Consider the following 17,575-nt stretch of genomic DNA (forward strand, 5'->3'; position numbering starts at 1 on the left):
GACTAGGGCTTTGAGCAGGTAGAGCAAATCAGTTCTGTTGGATGCTCAGGTGTGGCACAAGGGGGAGTTTACTGTGCCCTCTACACTACGCCCATTCGGTGCTCTTTTTGTTTATGTTTTCCGTAGTCTGGTAATAGCAAGAATTCTTTGATGGGCGCATCCCGCGTCTCCTATGTCATTGAACATACAGGGTCGGTACTCTATCAATCTATCTAATTCTGAGGAACCTGACGCTTCTCGATGAACTTCTTTTCGCCAAAAGCCTGCTGGACTCCGTCGACGGCAATAACACGCTCGTACCACGCGATGGTGACCGGGCACCTGGAGCGCATCTCGGCGTCGATGCCCATGGAGAAGCCCCAAGCCAGCGCGGAGGCGAGTGTGATATCAGCCATGCTGATCTTGTCCTCGCTACACAGCCAGGTGCGGTCCTTCAGGTGGGAGTCGAGGAAGGCGAGCGAACGCTCCAGGCGCTCCAGGGCGTTGTTCTCCACCGCTTCGTCATAGGGCTTGGCCCCCCGACGCCACAATGCCAGCTGGATGACATTCTCCATGACTTCGCCGTGGGAAAAACAAATCCACTGCCGGATCGTGACGCGCTCGACAAGCGTGCTGCCCATTAACTGCTCGGCGGCCGGCCCACTCAGAGCGACATACTCGGCAATGGCATCCGTCTCGAACAGATTGATGCCGTCGGCGCCCTCGAACGTGGGCACCTTGCCGTAGGGAAACTTGGCCAGGAATTCAGGCGTGCGGTTGGTCTCACGCATGACGAAGTCCGGGAAGGTGAGCTCCAGGCCATTGAGGTTGGCTGCTGCCTGGATCTGTTGGGGGATCTGGATTAGCAGTTATCAGGAACAAGCGAGTATGCCGCACGCACTCTCATAACCCGCGGGCTAGGAAGGTAGGACCAGATCTTTCCGAATGGAGCCATTTTGTCTGAGAGGATATCGAAAGCGGTATAATTCGTGGGGAGGGGGGAAATAAATCATACGAATGACAACGGTTTATATGTGTCTCTACTCTTCCCGGTTAGATTGATCATAGACTCTGCTTGAGGGGCAGAAGCGGGAGACGGTACCTTGATTTCTAATCATCATGAAATGAGTTCGACTCAGCGACGGACCGGGGCCTAGTGGCAGCCAACCCGGCGCTCTAAGTGAAGCATATCCCGCAAAGCCGAATCAACCGAGTACCAGGGTTACCGACACGGTCAAACAACTTCCGAGCGGGAATCATCCTACTTGGGGGTAACGCAACTCGCGGCAGCGAGACCAGCAACCGTTCAAGATTATTGCGGGACGTTCATGTGTCCTGTAAGCGTGTCAGCCACGTAGGCGAGTGGGCTACCCTGGGCATTTTTTTTTAACTCTAGAAATCTACTGGTCGGTCCCCTTGGGGGTTGGTGGTCTCGGTAACGTTGCGAGGTTTTGTCTTGGGCTTCATCTTGTTGCGACTATTTTAGATCGAGTAGTGTATGATGAGGGGTTTAATGTCCTGCACCTTGGTGCAGTTTAACTTGACACACCACATAGGATTATCACTCTATCCTTTCGTGGGGACGCTTAGCACCATATACTGCAAGTACTCGCCTTGCATCTCCAAATATATAAGGATTCTCCCCTCGCTGTCCTGGATACCTTTCTCCTTGAACTTCTTCTGCCTTCTCAATTCTATCTAGTACGGCACCGCCAGATACTATCTTGGTGTTACAGATAGACTGGCTAATGGCTAGGTTAGGTTAATTGTAACGGTTAAAAAATACACAACTAGGGTAAAGCATTATAAGCCTATCATTATATATAGATAGATACATTCTATAAATGATACTTGTAATTAGGGTTTAGAATAAATACAGATAAGTATTCTATTGGCAAGTATGGTCAATAGACCTGATACCGGGAAAGTTTTGCCCTCCCAGGTGCCTTGACCAGCTGACCAAGCTTCCAGATATATCGAATCTGTTCAGGATCAGCGAGAAGGTGGATGTTCTCGATAGGGTTCTCGTCGAGACCCAACATATCCGCATCATACCCAACCGCGATTTGACCACTGCGCGGCGCCTGCGAGCCTAATGTCTCTGGTCCATTGGCCGTAGCCGCCTCAATAGCAGCAAGCGGTGCCATTCCAGCACACGTCACAGCAAGCACGACCTCCTGGCCATTCTTCCCGTGGGCGTTGAAATGAGAAGGGTCCGATGAGGCCAGGTCAGTCCCCAGAGCAATCTTGACCCCGGAACGCACAGCAAGTCGGTAGGCTTCCATATGGGCCCGGTCAACCCGTTGCATCTTGACTCGCGTGGCCGGACGCAATTTGCTAAGATTCTTGAGCCCGTTCTCAATGACCAGTCGGGTTGCGACGAGCATCGTGCCCTTCTTCCTCATGAGCTGCGCACACTCCTCGTCGATAAACGTCCCGTGCTCGATCGTCGCACACCCAGCTTTCACCGCAGCAATAATTCCGGGTTTGCCGTGCGCATGCGCGGCGACGACGCGCCCTGCTAGACTCGCTTCCTCAACCAGCGTTTTGAGCTCCTCGTCGCAGAACTGCCGGTATTTGGGGTCGTCCCCGTCGCTCATCACCCCGCCCGTGGCAATGATTTTGATGCATGCCGCGCCGCGTCGAATCTGGAGCCGCACTGCACGTCGGCACTCGTCGACGCCGTCCGCAATGACCAGTGCGTTGATCCCGGGAAAAGGAACCCCCTGGGACACGCCCTGGCGACCGTATACCCAATCAGCCGGAAGATCGAGCGCGTCGCAACTTCCGCCTGTCTGCCCGATGGCAGCCCCTGCGCCGTACACATGGGGGCCCAGGATAGAGCCATCTTCGATCGCTTTCGCGCTCTCGATTGCAAAGGAACCGCAATCGCGGACGCTGGTGAACCCGGCCATAAGCGTGTCGGAGAAGCTGCGGGCGTTGTTCGCGCCGCAGGTGGCGGGGTGTGTGGCGATCATGTCTGCGAAGGTGACTTGCGTGACGCCTGCAAAATGGGTGTGGCAGTCCCACATGCCTGGCATCAGAACAGGGACGAACTGGGGTTGAATGTCCTGGAAAGCGCCCGGGACCGCTTGTTGTTTGCCGACATAGAGAAACCGGCCTGCTTGGATCACCACTGCTGCGTTCGCTATCGGTGGTCCTCGACCGGGAATAAGAAGCTGCGTATGAATGCGTAACGCTTGATCTTCGGAGCGCATTCGGATGATGTTGAATCATTATTATAGTAGAATTGCTCGGCTTCCTCTGGGTGCAGAACGCCTCCAAGGAAATGATCGCGGCACATAGTGGTCGGATGTCTGGACTCTGCCAAACAGCCTGAAGGATCTGAGGCCCGGAGTTCTATTTGGCGTCGATTTTATTTTCAGTATTTCCTACGAGCCCGCGATAACGCTACCAGCAGCGCCATGCGATGTGTGTATTTCCTAATTGGGTAAACGGGACCGCCAACTGACCTCGCCCCCCCCGGCCGGGGTCACTACTAGTACGGCGACTGTCCCGGCACACTGCGTTTTGTGATTATCTCATGGCCTCCAAGAGATCAGCCTTGCTGTGTTCACCATGGCAAACCGCAGATTTCCACCGTCCCGCCGGGGAGAGGCGAATCTCAGCCGTGGCCGACTGATCGACCTCAACCGCGAGCTCGAGGGAAGGTCGTTTTACCATCCGATCTTCAACCCTCAAGGCATCATTGACATCTCCGGAGCGTCTAATGAGGGAATGCGCGATTATTTGCAGCAATACTGCGATCGAAATTCGAGCGACCGGTCAATATCAACCGTATTGGAATACGGATCCGTCGCGGGACCTCCCGGTAAGCTACGGCAGAGACAACCTGAATCCCACCGATACACAAGCCACAGTTGGCTAATTTCATGGCCATGTTCCTTGCAGATCTTCACCAGGCTGTTAGCAACTTGATCAATGAATGGTTCAACCCAGCCATCCCCGTGCAGCCGTCTCAGATCCTCGCCACCAACGGGGTCAGCTCCCTCCTCGACGTGGTTGCGTTCAACATTGCAGAAGCTGGCGAGGGAATCTTGATTCCAGTCCCTATGTACTCCATGTTCGAACAGGATGTCGGTGCCCGGGCTCAGCTCACGATCCTTCCTGTTCGAACGGGCAATCTTCCCGACCAGTTCAATGCGGTGCACGCGGAAGCATTCGTTGCCGAGTTCCAGAAGAGCCTGGACGCGGCCCGACGAAAGGGCATTTCTGTCAAAGCCGTTTTAATCAGCAACCCGAACAATCCCGTTGGCCGGTTCTACTCGCGCCCTACACTCGAGGCGCTTGCACACTTCTGCGCTGTGGAGGGCCTCCATCTAGTGGCGGATGAAATCTACGCTCTTTCAGGATTTGATTCACCAGATGACCCTAGTCTCCCTGGGTTTACCTCCGTCTTGAGCCTTCGCAAGAATTCAAAGCGTGGGAGATTAATCTCGCACCAGAACATCCATTGCCTGTATGGCGCCAGTAAGGACTGGGCAATGGGCGGTCTCCGATTGGGATTCCTGATCACACGGAATGCTGAGATATGGGCGACGTGCAGGCGTCTAGCGTGAGTGTAAAAACTAGAACCACATTGTCAATCCAGGCACACACATCTGACTCCACGCCACTCAGGCTATTCACATGGGTAACGCCCTTCGCGACAAGATTCTTCACGGAGTTCATCAGTGACACTGCAAACGTTCGGAACTACGTCACCTGAACCGGGAGCGCCTACGAGCCAAATACATTTCCACCACGAGCCTCATGAGAGAAAGAGGAATTCCGTTCCTTATTGCCAATGGCGGGCTATTCGTCTGGATTGACCTCAGTACGTGGCTGTGTTATTTTTCTGACGAGAGTGGCCAGAGTACACCGGGGAAGACGCGCGAGACGCAGCTGTGCAAATACTTGTTGGACAAGGGAGTATATCTGAGCATGGGCGAGCTGAGCGCCTCTCCCTCACCCGGTCATTTTCGGTTTGTTTACACCAGTCCTGGAGATGAGAGTCTAGTCGCTGTGCGGAGGATTGCAGATGCCTGTGAGGAATTGGAAACCCGCTCCGAGTGGTTTAGTTTGAGCTCTGTTGAAAGGGAAAAACTTAATCTTTCAACAAGGGTGGTTGAGCGTGGCCAAGGGAGGTCGAAGAAGCTTGGGAAGCTGTGGGAGAGACTGTTTTGTTTCTAAGATATCAACCTTCTGTGCATCCTGTTGCGTCGTGATTGCGTTTGTGTTTAGTATGATTTTTTTTTAAAGTGCAATTAGAAGAACAAAGTGTACAGTTCGCCAACAAAAAATTGATTACGCCGTGTTCTTGTCTAGCGGAGGAGATAGAGGCTAGGCCGGCATATATGGGGGAAACCTAGAATCTGGCTTTTCTACTATCCATCGCGTGTATAAGTTGCTTTTCCTTCTATGTCCTGCGTTTGTCGGAAATATTCCAGATCGCTATGACAGAAGATCATGAGTATATCCTTCGCGGCTTTTACTTCTCTCTTCCTCACTTTTTTTTCCGTCTCCTTTTCACCTCTCGGTTTCTTTCTCCATCTACTCTCCCCACCAAGCGGGATGGCTCCCAAGTCCTCTACTAAAAGAACGCGAGGCACCATGATAAGGCTGCACACCTGTGCCGACAACCAACAGTGGAGATATCAAGGCCCGCTATACCTAATGAGGGCAGTCGGAGCGACCGCGGCCTCGGTTCCGTGCATAATATCAGTGGATAAATAACGAAGATATAGTAGTTACCCTATCGCTCTACGACACTGCTCTGTCGAGCCAGCATCAATTTCATTCAACATGCGTCCTTTCCGCCGTATTGTGGCATTCGCAATCGGCAGCATTGCAGCAGCTGAAACATCTCAGTTGGTTCTCTCACATACACAGGTGTCCTCTCGGACCCGAGCGCTCGAGACGAGCGCTGACCTTTGCGATGGCGTGCAAGGATTCTCAGGTTATGTGGACACAGGTAAGTCCCGTCGAGATTGACAAGGTACAGGCAATGGCTCAAGAAGTTCATGTAGTCGATGATCGACATATTTATTACTGGGCGTTTCCCAGTGCAAATGAACCTAGCACGGACCCTGTGATTCTTTGGTTGTCTGGGTACGGTCCCGGCTCGTCATTTTGTCATTAATTGAAAATTAGACGACAGTGCTGACGATTTTGTTTCTTTTACACAGAGGCCCCGGTGCATCCAGCGTGACCTTTGGAGCGCTCTCTGAGCTGGGTGCCTGCATCTACGACTCAACGGCTGGGAAACCAAAGGCGAACCCATACAGCTGGCATACGAATGCAACCGTCATTTTTGTAGAGTAAGTTGTATCCACCTCGCTCTAGTTACGAGTTTCCGATTTATGAAAGAACACGATCTAACTGACTTGTGAACGGCAGTCAGCCAGTGAATGTCGGATACTCATATTCACCTCACCATGTGAGCACCCTCAACCAATCCACCGCCGATCTCTACGCCTTCATCGCAAATTTCATGCACGACCTTCCGCAGTACAGCCACCAGCCCTTTTATGTAGCCGGCGAGTCCTACGGCGGAAGCTACGTGCCAGGGATCGCCAACAAGATCCATGAGAAAAATAAGGAAATTTCAGCGCAAGCACCGCGCGCAGGGGCAGCTGGCCAGATGATAAACCTGCAGGGAGTACTCATCGGCAACGGCCTCTTTCAAACAGCCGTGCAGCGTCCCGGGTTCGTTGATCTAGGCTGTACGCCTGGAATTGTTGGCCCCATGCCCCTATTGAATGACACTCTTTGTCAAGAAATGCGCGACAGCTGGCCCCGTTGCAAGGCATTGATGGCACGGTGCGCGCTGGGCCACTACAAGGACCGCGACATATGCCGCGAATCCGATGAGTACTGCGTTGCTCATTTCGCTAGCATGATCAATCGCATTGGCCGTAATCCGTACGATATCCGGGAGCGATGCGTGCCCGAGAGCGATGGGGGTGAGATGTGTATGCATCCAACCACGTTATTCTCGTGGCTCGACCGGGCCGACGTTCGTGCGGGGTTGAACGTCGACGCCGGTGTTGTATACCGGCATCTCAGCTATGAAATGGAGGAGCCTTTGCGGCAAATGGGGAAATTGGATATCCGTCCGACTTTCTGGTTGAGGGTTTGTTGCAGGCAAGGTACCGTGTCTTGATCTATGTTGGAAACATGGACTGGTATTGCAATGCGCCGGGGATGCGATATCTAGTGGATAATTTGCAGTGGGAGGGTACGGGCGCATTCAGAAAACTACCTTTTGAGAAGCTGTATCTGGCTGCCGGGAACGAGCACGGGCAATCGTGGGGATACCACAAGCGATACCGTCAGCTGAGCTTTTTTGAAATAGCTGGGGCAGGCCATATGGCTCCTGCTGACAAGCCTGCTGAGACCTTGGAGATGGTTCAGCGTTGGATGGCTGGGGAGCTCTAGGAGGTATACTCTGTTCGTATTCCAGGTAATATTACTGTTGACATTATGTTTCTGGCGTAGTTATGCGGCCAAAGGTAGAATACTACTTGATCTTGATGCAAGACGCTTACATCTGGATACTGTGAAACCCTTTATACGCGAGTTAAGCAATATACACGTTATAACCAAAACGTTCGGGGCTGCTATTATATACTATAGAAAATGACTTAATATTAAGCAGTCTTCTATACAAGTTTGGTTATAAAAAGAACAAAGGTAGATCTTTTTAATTAATTATATCCTATCCTAATATTGAATAGAAAAGTTTGCTAATATTTTAGACATCGTATTCAGACAGTAAGAACAATATATATATAGCTTACTGAATCAATTTAAATAGTATAGCTAAAATATCTACCAATAATAAAGGAAGGTAAGGCAGATATAATATAACTACTAGAGTATTCAATACTTTTTTATCAAAATCTATCTCTCTAGAGAATGTAATATAAGCAATATGACGTTACAAGCAATTCAAACGGCTGGTCGAATTAATTGCTTATAAAGTGGTTTGACAGCACAAGACCGTAGCATGTTGATATGGGGAATGCGCTCGAAGAACATCCCATTCAAGCTTGTTGTGCATAGTTTTGGCCTAGATTAAATTGAGGTCAATTCTTGCGTCACCTTTTCTCATTGGGAATTTATTTTCATTCGATATCGTTGTTCATGTTTCTTGTAGCGTTTCGTATTATCTCGCCACGGAAATAAGCTCAACAATCATCCCCGGCCTCAAGTTTTAGCGACAGAACAAGCCTGAGCAGTCAATAGAACTGGTCAGATTTCACGGCTCATCGACCAAAGACAAGATACGTCATCTCCTAGTGATGAATTTAAGAGCTACCTAGAGCGATTCCAATCGGCTTTCGCAGACAAGTCCATTCTGCTTTGTGTTGCGCTACTATCCCTCACTAAACCAAGCAGTCCTTGCTGGAGAGGTCAACATCCTTCTTAGGCTTCCATTGCCAAATCACTGGCTCTGTGCTGTTCTTGTAAACATCGAAGCATGGGCCGAGGCTGCCCTCTCTTGGCTCGATGAGGGGCTTACCCGTCGTTGTCTGATGCCATTCTTCCAGAGCCTTCTTGCCAAGAGCATCTTCGAGGAGGGGAAACCATTGCTCGGCTCCGCAAGCAATGTTGCTTGGGCACATCTTGACATAGGCCCTGGCAATGAGGTCGAGCCCTTGCATACCGTTGGATTGGGCTCGTAAATCAGCATCGATGTTGGCGTTGTGAATCAATCCACGGCCGTAGGGAATTCTCTGGGCCTCGCGCTGCAACCACGCCACCTCCATTGCGGCTTCATCTGACAGGTTTCGAGTTGGGTTGGTATAATACATGTACAAACGGTGGTTCATTTCCGAGAGGAACTGGTGGGACGTGATATATCCGTTTCGCCACATCAGCCGCAGCGACCAGTACTCTGCCGCGCCCTCCGCAAATCGTGATGCTTCAGCTTGGCTGCCAGTGATCCAGGGTGTCCAATTGTGTGTCATTTCATGGGCCAAAAGTGTCTTTAGTGTGAGCTCGTTGATGCCGTACTCTTCGTTGTATCCGAACATGAACGAGCGCTGTAGCGCAGTGCCGCCCGATCCTTTCGCCATACTCGCTTTCTGGGTCTCCTCATTGACCCGGACAAAGACACGGTACGGTAGGTCCGAATTTTCCTCCCAGAAGCTGGTCTCATCGGCTAATAGGTTTTCAATGAAGATGGCCGTCTCTGTGATATTGAAGGGCGGCTCTGCCAGCCAGTACATGCCATATTTGCCCCCCTTCCTTGTGGGTATGGAGGGGTATGCATGGACATCGCCGACTATAAAGAAAGTGAAAAGGAGGTCGGTGATTCTACCCGAGAATCTGTGACTGAAAGATCCTACGCCATCTGCCCAGGTGAACGCCGCGCTCTGATCTGGGTCTAGGTCCCACGACACAGTGAAGTCATACTCGTCCTCCGCGGTAGGGTCATGAACCGGTAAAACACCCCATAATGAACCGGTGAGGCCGTTGGTTCCATTCCTCAAATCGAAATGTGGTGAGGTAAGAGAGTCCCGATTGACTTGACGAGGATGAGCTGTGAAGCGGACAGAGACGGGTCCCGAAGTGGCTCTCTGGGTTTTCCAGTGACGATGGGGAAGACCAGAGAAGCCTTGTTCGACGATGAAGGAGGTATAAGGAACTATACCGTTGTCATCAGTCACTACAAGGCCAGTGGCGGAATAGTTGGCAGAAGGGACGTTCGCGATGGTTGTGGGAAGTTGGACGAACGTTTCGTTCTCGGCGAAAATGCGTTGGATGATGATTTCGCCATGAAGTTTATAAGCCCCTTCCTCCTCGAGGTCCGGCTTTAGGGTAATGTGAAAATGGGGCGAGTTGGCGCATGAGGCGAGATTGATGCCTCCGCCGGGTAAACCAACCGTGGCGAGTCGGTCACTGCGAAGCCAGCTCATATTTGCTCCTCCGGTAAGAAACCAGAGAGCTGTGTAGGCTGACAAAAGTGCGACGATGAGGACAGACAGAACGCGGCGCGTAGTTGGAAATACCCGTTTCTTCGCCTTACATACCACACCTGGCGTGGCCATTGAGCCGGCATGTTTGGAGGGGGAAGCTATCATGAGGGGGGAAGCCGAAACAAACTAAGATTGAACGTGGTATACAATGAAGGGCACGCGGAGGTGTTAAGTAAGGAGCCCGCACTGATTAAGACAGGGCCCCCCCATCCTTGCTGTTGATTTCTATCACAATGGTCTCGGCACTGAAGGTCTACCGAGAGATCAGTTCGGAAGCACAGGTTTCTTGGGCCGTGATGGCACTAAGACAAAGTGGGCACAAATTCCCCACCCCCCCCCCCCTGGTGCCCGCTGATAACTGAAACCATGTGTTTACCCCCCACGATCTCAATCACCAATCCTTTGTTTTCATTGGGTGCCGCCTCTCCTCCGCCGCTATGCCTGATTTAGAAAACAGGAACGACGACCGGTTCCGCGGTTTGCAGATTTATCTTTCCACCAAACGCTTGAATGGGTCACCTGGCTGGGCTCCTCAATTCGACGTTCAATAATAATGGGACGGCTATGAAATGTTTCTGGTTCCAGGATCTGGGATTGTACCCCATCTGGCGGTCTTACTTCCCTCATCCAGTTGCAGCGGAGTAAATTTCACAAGAAGCCTGCTCAGAAACTTAAATCAAGAGCCCTATCTATCGCCCCGACTCCCAGTAGTCTGATTGGTATCTTGGACGCTTCAAATGACTGACTGACTGTATCTGCCGTTATCTAGACAAGGACGATGCTCGGAAATGAACATCCCATTTAGCTTCGGACACCGTTAGCTACGGGCCAGTCACTGTTCCACTGGTTACGGAAGTAATAGAACAAGTCGGTGTCGTAAACCAATATACTTAGTTATAGTTCAGATAAGCGGAACCACTCATACATAATATCACCGCGCATCCATAGTTACATTCTTGTCCCAGCGCCAGACACATCCAAGTATTAGGATATTAACTTCGTGTAGAGCATATAGCATTTTTACAGTACCAATCACCCATAGAGACATTCAATCTAAACTAGTAACATTAGTCGTCACTGCAAGAGTAATCCTAGTCTTTTCTTTTTTACATCCAAAACTCCCCTTGCTCAACAGGCCGCTATTGAATATTCAACACCAGAATAGACCCATTTCATCCATGTTATATACATCGTTTAGATGATGTTGGTCGCAGGTAGCCTAAAGAGCGTCTGTCTCGGTATATCCCGGGGTCGGGACTGATACAGATTGGCCATAGGAGATATAATATCGGATCGAATAGCGCTGGTTGAACCGGGAAAGCTGTCCTTCAGAGAAAAGCAGCAGGTCGAGGTCTTTATACTAGGGTATTTTCCTCCAAAGTTCAATGGCTTTACGCTGAATCAATAGCCCTGTTATAGAAAAGCCAGTATCCTTGTAACACTGCTGCCAGATATGTAGCGTCTTGTCGAATAGAGACTAGCAAGATACTAGTGGGTATTTATTCTACCCAACGAAAGCAGTATCAAGATACTTGTATTTCCAAGGAAGAACTTTAGAGCCAGTTAGTTATACAGTTAACTTAATATCTAAATTAAGATATAAACCACTCAGTGCATACTCTCTGAGTAGGTTTAGAGCATGTCTCCGATACATATAAACATAATTCCCCCTTTTTTTCTTCTGAGCATCGAGTATACCTTTATTCGGCTGTGTTGATATTAATAGCTGGTCTGACAGAGCAACTAAGAACAGTTTAGAAGGGATAGAATCCTGTATTGTAACTGGTCGAATAGATATAACTAAGTACAGTTGAAGAAGAATGTCTATACCAGACAAAAAGTATACCAGGTAATATCCCGATATATATAAGAACTCTAAGAAGCAGATCTATCCACCAGAGTATAGCATAAATATCGTCAGCTTGAATTTCGGAGCTGCCGAGACAATTTCCCTCACATATATTCACACTACACCAGTTCACAGAGTCTACTATAGGCTAAGAGCGCCGCTCTTTAGAAGACACCATCTCACCCCCACAGAGCCAGATAGTAGAACGTTGTTCGTATATTTTCGTATCAACGTTCCCCGCTGTAGAAAAATCAAACCATCGAAATAATATTGGATTAGAACATTGCCCACCGGATACCTATAACTAGTCCGGAAATCGCATCTTAGCTCAGTAACTCAGTATTAGCCGAATCCATACCCTCCAAAAACATACTGTAGTGCCGAGACTATCATACCCATTGGTTGAGATCCTTCCCCTTAGAACCTGAGTGATAATACTCTGGTTTGGATTCAATTTTCTTTTTAAATAGTTCCTCGGCAGGGCTTAACATCTGACATTTCTGATCGGCGTAGAATAAACAAAGCTAAGACTGACGGGAATTTCAGAATTCTAGTCTTGACTGCAATAATTGTGAAGACGGAGAAGTACTAGTACATACAAAAAAGAATTGAAGAGATAGAACGGCGAGATAGATTCGTTCACAAATTGCACTTCCTGAAAACGTAGGCAGATTCCTCGGCTTTTAACCCAGAGACCCAGAGCCTGCAATCCAACGCCCAAATAGCGCAGCAACAGCTCCCCGTTGGTCCCCAGGAGCCATATGTCCCGCGTCATGAACCGTGGCGATTGCTAGCGTTCCAGAAGCCGCCCCCTTCCATAGTCCTCCCTTATGGACTTGGCCATTAACATCGGTCCAATACCAAGGATCCAGACTTCGCGTCGCCCGGAATGCGGCCTGGCCGTGCCATGGCAGGTGGTCGTATGTCAGAAGTGTACCGGGCGCATTACTGACGTCGAACAGGAAATCAGTTAAGAATATCAAAAGGCTTCATGAGTGAATCTTACCAGCCAACGTCGTATTCGCCGTTGATGACAAGGACGGGAACGGAAGCAGCAGCAGCGACAGATGCATTACTATGCTCTCCTCCCACGTTGCGCGCACCAAATGAGTGCAGCCTGTTGCCACCGTCAAGTAGATACGTCAAGTATTTTGTAGCTGGAAGGAAAATTGCTGGGTTAGACGCCCACAGCGTGTTCATGTCGAAGTTGATTGGGATGAAGTTGACTGGAGAGTCGAAGCCGAGACGAGTCTGGATTTCGGGACGATTAAGGAACTTCTCGGTTGAGCCCATGCCGTTGTCGCCCACGCCACAGAGCGGTGGGTCGGGGCAGTCGCGTCGGACTAATGATGAAACGGAGAAATGGTCAGTTTCAGTGGAAGGTTGTGAGAGGGAGAATCCAGAAGCCAGAAGACATCCTTACAGTCATATGGGCTTCGCCGAAGCGCATCAACTTCAGCCTGGAAGTAGATATCCAAATTTTCCATGCAGAATTCAGCTGCTGCGAGGCAGATATAGGGATCATCGGATGTTCTGCACAGTGCCCCGAGCCTCTCACACTCCGGAGCCGCTGCTGCCATTGCATCACAGACTGTCTCGTTAAAACGCAGAACGTTGGGCTCGTTGTCTGTGCAGAACAACTCATATTGACCGAGTGACAGCCATGAGTTATCGACAAGTGCATTCACGAGAATAATGCCGGCCAAGGGGGTGTTCAAGAGTCTATGGGGGGAGCTTTCTTTCTGATGTCTGACAATGTCCGCGGCGAAATAAGGCACGTATTGACCGCCGTATGACTCGCCCGCGATGTATAGCGGGTTAGATGCGTATTGGGGAAGAATATTCTCCAGGATTACCTTGAGCGTGGCTTCAAAGTCGGCTGATGCTTCGAGGAGTCCGGCTGGAAGAGCCCCGCGGACGGTAGAAAGACCGACTCCAGCCGGTTGACTGGGTTAAGTACAGAATTGTCAATGCGAATATAAAGTCTCTAGGTTGGATAGGGATTTCACTTACTCAATAATCAGCAAGTTAGAATGGTTTGTCCAGCTGTATTCCGAGAAAACAGTGCCATCATGGTCCTTGTTGATGGTACAGGGCCCGACTTCGCCATACATTCCCGAGGTGGAGCTTGCACCAGGTCCACTGACCAGCAATAGTAATCAGTAAGAGAATAGAAGGGTAGACGGAGAAGGACCAGAAGAAAGAATTTTACCCATTCAGCCAGACTGTGACTGGTCGCTCATTCGGACGCTGGCGACTTTCGAAAAACCCTAAGTAGAAGGTTCAATAATAGATCCACAAAAGCTAGGTGCTCTCCATCAAGAAAGCAAACACGAAACTGACAGAAGAACATGGATTTTGTGTCGGAGATATTGACGCGTCCCGCGAAATTTCGAGAGCCCGCATCGCATGTATGCTCATCTTGCTCATGTACCATCCAGCCTGGTCCTGAAGCCGATGCTAGAGAACTGTAGCTGGAAGATTCGATACGGATAGGTACCTGATGTCCAGGGCGGCTGGGTATCAGCATAGGCACGGAGAGTTGAACCCCGGCAAAGAGAAGAACGACTGTCGCAACGAGGGACACCATGATGCACAGTTGGCAATTTGACCATCTTCACACAAAGGAAAAACATGAGATGAGCCGATTTAAGTATTCCACGACGCATTAACTTATGATCAGCAATGCTCATACACGACGTGTAGAAGAACGGCGTAACCTGAAGAGGCGTTCTTGTTGCCTTCATTAGGAATAGCGCGGAGATAAGGATGCCACCACCAAGAGATACTAGCAGTTATTTATTATCTATTATTCATGATCCATTCGATAGAATTTACTAAATATCCAGCTATTGATTGCGCCAATTGGCAGAGTCCCAGCACATTCCTATCATATTCATATCATATCGAGCTCAATGTCCCCTCCGGCAGTTCAGTACACCATCACCCCAGTCTATGATGACAATGAAGCGATAGCATCTTTGAAGGTGAAAGTGACAATCTTGGAGCTGCAGACCGCAGAAAACCAGGTCATATTGACACTGCCCGTACAAATTGCGGGAGTCGATGTTGGCCGGCTGGTGAACTGCACCATTGTGGCTTCCGACGCAGCTGGATTCCTCTCCTTATCCCGCGAAGTCGAAAGCCCCGGTCCACCGATTGTCCTGCAAAAATGGAAAACGAGCCGTGCCACTGTTGGTCCTGTACATGCGGAATGGGAGGCCCTACCTCGCCAAGTCGGCTTCGGCACAAAAAATGCCCCATCATTCGAGCTTCGCCTGAACCACGGCGGCGCCATCAGTTCCGGCTATGGATTTCTTGCCTGTCCGCCGGCACAAAGCCCCAATCAACAGGTTGATATCCAGGTGAAGTGGGACCTTACCTTGGCACCGCACAATGTGAGAGCCGTCTGGACATTTGGTGAGGGCCCCGACCCGGTTTGTCGAAGTATGAACTGCGCCGAGATACAAGCGACTTACTTCATGGTCGGTCGGGTCCTCTCGCACGGCGACGAGCGGTTTGGCATGTACTGGATGGGGAATCCACCCTTTGATGCATACCAGCTTTCGGATAGTCTAAGGGATATCTTCCGGTTTATGGGGCAGTTTTTCGACGACAAGGAGGACCCATACCGCATCTTCGTCCGGCATAACCCATACCAAGGGTCTGGAGCAGGCACGGCGTTGGTCCGTTCTTTCATGTTCAGCTATGACGATGACGATTATGAGTATCCCCCTTCAGCGGAATGTCAGCTCCTCTTCCTCTGCCATGAAATGACGCACAACTGGGTTACCTTCCGGAACGACATTATCCATAATTGGTACCCAGAAGGCATGGCAGAGTATTTCTCCTTGGTCTTTCCGTTGAAGATGACAATGTTGTCGCCGGAACAGTTCAGGGTCGCTCTCAACGAGCGACTTCTCGCTTACTATACCAACCCGCTCATGCACTACTCCAATGAGGATGCAGCGAAGCTTACCTGGAAACTATCAGATGCTCAGCGTATTCCTTATGGCCGAGGCTTGGTATTCGCACTCAAAATCAACTCACTGATCCGCTGTGCCTCGCAGGGCGCCAAGGGAATTAACGACCTCGTGTTGAATCTGCTACGAAGGGAACGGGAGGGACATGTAGTTGGCCGAAATGAGTATATTGAAGAACTAAACGAGCTTTTGAGAGGTGCCGCCTCTCCTCACCAGAGCGCTGCCGAGCTGGTGGAATCTATGTGTGTAGGGAATTTCATGGCGCCGCCGGAAGACGGGCTATCGGACCTTGGGCTAAAGGCTGAGCGTCATGACGCTCCGATCTGGGAGCTGGGATTCGACGAGTCTGCCGCTATTCAAGGCGATCGCGTCATAGCAAATCTCAACCCAACAAGTCAGGCTGCTCGTGCTGGAGTCCAAGAAGGGGATCACATTCTGAAACTAACACCCTTAACTGAGCTGAAAGGTAGGATGGATCCAATTATAAAGTTGGTGCTTCAGCGACAGTCGGGTGAGGTGGTCAATGTGTCGTTCACTCCCCGCGGTACGCGCATGATGCAAGTGTGGCAGTATGTCAGATGTAGCACTTGAGAGACCTTACTTTATCATTAGTTCTCTTGCTTTCAAATCTATGAATACCTGGTTCCGCACACATCTTTCTACAAGTTGAGTACGTAGGAGTAGAGGACGTCTTGGGACATCTTCTGCTAGATACACGATGTACAAGTCCTCGGGAATGAAGCTATGGTTGAGCGATGTTGGAATGAATCTTGCAGATCAAATATCCTTAAGGACATCCACAAAAAGGCTCTGGTCCTCATCACAAAGACAAGGCAGTCGCCCGCGTTGTTCGATTCTGCGACCAAGGATTACCCCCTTGAACGGCGCTGACTGGGGCAAGACTCGTGATAATTCCTGCTTTTCTTGGAAGCAATCTAAATTCGAAAACAGCAAGAAGACATGGCGCCCGCCCTCGAACTCTGAAATGAGGCCTCGAAGGACGCGCCGCACCAGCGCAAGTGGTAATCCAGCTTCTCTCATATCCTTACCATCTCCCAGCCGCCGGACCCAATCGTCGATCCACACCAGTGCAGTAAGCGTCGGGCAACGTAGCGCAACGCGCATAGCAATATTGAGCGCACCCATCCGGTAGCGACTAGTTTTAAGGCATTTTTGGGCATCCAGTCCAGCCAGAATACGGAGTATAAGGTGTACCCATTGATCCGAGTCAGTACGCGCTCCGATGCATCTTTCAATATTGCTAGACGAGGCAAAGAGCTGCGCCGTTGCATAGAGTGCATAATTCAGAGCCAGTGCGGGAGCTGTGAATAAAAGTGGACGAATCTGGAAAACTCGATTAAGTGGCAGCCGGCTATCCAGGTCTTCTGACACGAAGGACTCGATTGGTCTTGCTTCCAAGGGAAGAGTACTTTGCCACTCATCTAGATCCGCAGATCTTCTTGCAAGGAATCGGAATAGTTCAGGCTGGGAGCGAAATGCAGCCAGCGACGCCGGGGGGTCTATCACGCCAGTTGATTTACTCAGGTTCAGCCAGAGTCGGTAGTTAGGACTGGAGATGTCGTTTCCAACAGTCTGGAAAAGTAAAAGAACACTTGATGATCGGTAAGCCTCTTCAAGGGTCTGAACCAGATATTCATATGTGGAAGCGGTAGACTGAATGTGGCCATTCAACTCAGTCTTTATCGGCGTGTCGTTGAACACAGTAGCAAAATTAATCGAAATATAGGTGCAAATGTCCATTGAGTGCTGAGCTCGTA

At 50.2% G+C, this 17,575-nt stretch overlaps 6 protein-coding genes across 6 annotated transcripts; 2 read left to right on the forward strand and 4 right to left on the reverse strand.

The window, feature by feature from the left end:
- Positions 1 to 212: 212 nt before the first annotated feature.
- ABOM_003339 (glutathione S-transferase family protein) lies at positions 213 to 934 on the reverse strand (the record flags this gene model as incomplete). Its single annotated transcript, XM_022530469.1, has 2 exons — positions 213 to 824; positions 881 to 934. The coding sequence occupies 2 exons, from the start codon at positions 932 to 934 to the stop codon at positions 213 to 215; spliced, it is 666 nt and encodes a 221-aa protein (XP_022391575.1).
- Positions 935 to 1,883: 949 nt separating this feature from the next.
- ABOM_003340 (metal-dependent hydrolase family protein) lies at positions 1,884 to 3,197 on the reverse strand (the record flags this gene model as incomplete). The annotated part of the gene is made up of 1 exon (XM_022530470.1): positions 1,884 to 3,197. One exon carries the CDS (start codon positions 3,195 to 3,197, stop codon positions 1,884 to 1,886), a length of 1,314 nt encoding a protein of 437 aa, XP_022391522.1.
- Positions 3,198 to 3,558: 361 nt separating this feature from the next.
- On the forward strand, positions 3,559 to 4,708 carry ABOM_003341 (uncharacterized protein; the record flags this gene model as incomplete). The annotated part of the gene is made up of 3 exons (XM_022530471.1): positions 3,559 to 3,811; positions 3,892 to 4,555; positions 4,621 to 4,708. The coding sequence occupies 3 exons, from the start codon at positions 3,559 to 3,561 to the stop codon at positions 4,706 to 4,708; spliced, it is 1,005 nt and encodes a 334-aa protein (XP_022391521.1).
- Positions 4,709 to 5,784: 1,076 nt separating this feature from the next.
- On the forward strand, positions 5,785 to 7,419 carry ABOM_003342 (uncharacterized protein; the record flags this gene model as incomplete). Its single annotated transcript, XM_022530472.1, has 5 exons — positions 5,785 to 5,953; positions 6,009 to 6,090; positions 6,168 to 6,299; positions 6,379 to 7,114; positions 7,213 to 7,419. The coding sequence occupies 5 exons, from the start codon at positions 5,785 to 5,787 to the stop codon at positions 7,417 to 7,419; spliced, it is 1,326 nt and encodes a 441-aa protein (XP_022391524.1).
- A 950-nt stretch (positions 7,420 to 8,369) lies between these two features.
- On the reverse strand, positions 8,370 to 9,905 carry ABOM_003343 (uncharacterized protein; the record flags this gene model as incomplete). The annotated part of the gene is made up of 1 exon (XM_022530473.1): positions 8,370 to 9,905. One exon carries the CDS (start codon positions 9,903 to 9,905, stop codon positions 8,370 to 8,372), a length of 1,536 nt encoding a protein of 511 aa, XP_022391523.1.
- Positions 9,906 to 12,497: 2,592 nt separating this feature from the next.
- ABOM_003344 (uncharacterized protein) lies at positions 12,498 to 14,404 on the reverse strand (the record flags this gene model as incomplete). The annotated part of the gene is made up of 6 exons (XM_022530474.1): positions 12,498 to 12,762; positions 12,821 to 13,157; positions 13,238 to 13,761; positions 13,828 to 13,956; positions 14,027 to 14,084; positions 14,158 to 14,404. The coding sequence occupies 6 exons, from the start codon at positions 14,402 to 14,404 to the stop codon at positions 12,498 to 12,500; spliced, it is 1,560 nt and encodes a 519-aa protein (XP_022391526.1).
- Between the last annotated feature and the right edge of the window lie 3,171 nt (positions 14,405 to 17,575).

This window comes from Aspergillus bombycis (assembly GCF_001792695.1).
Source record: "Aspergillus bombycis strain NRRL26010 chromosome Unknown contig00020, whole genome shotgun sequence".
Taxonomy (NCBI): domain Eukaryota; kingdom Fungi; phylum Ascomycota; class Eurotiomycetes; order Eurotiales; family Aspergillaceae; genus Aspergillus; species Aspergillus bombycis.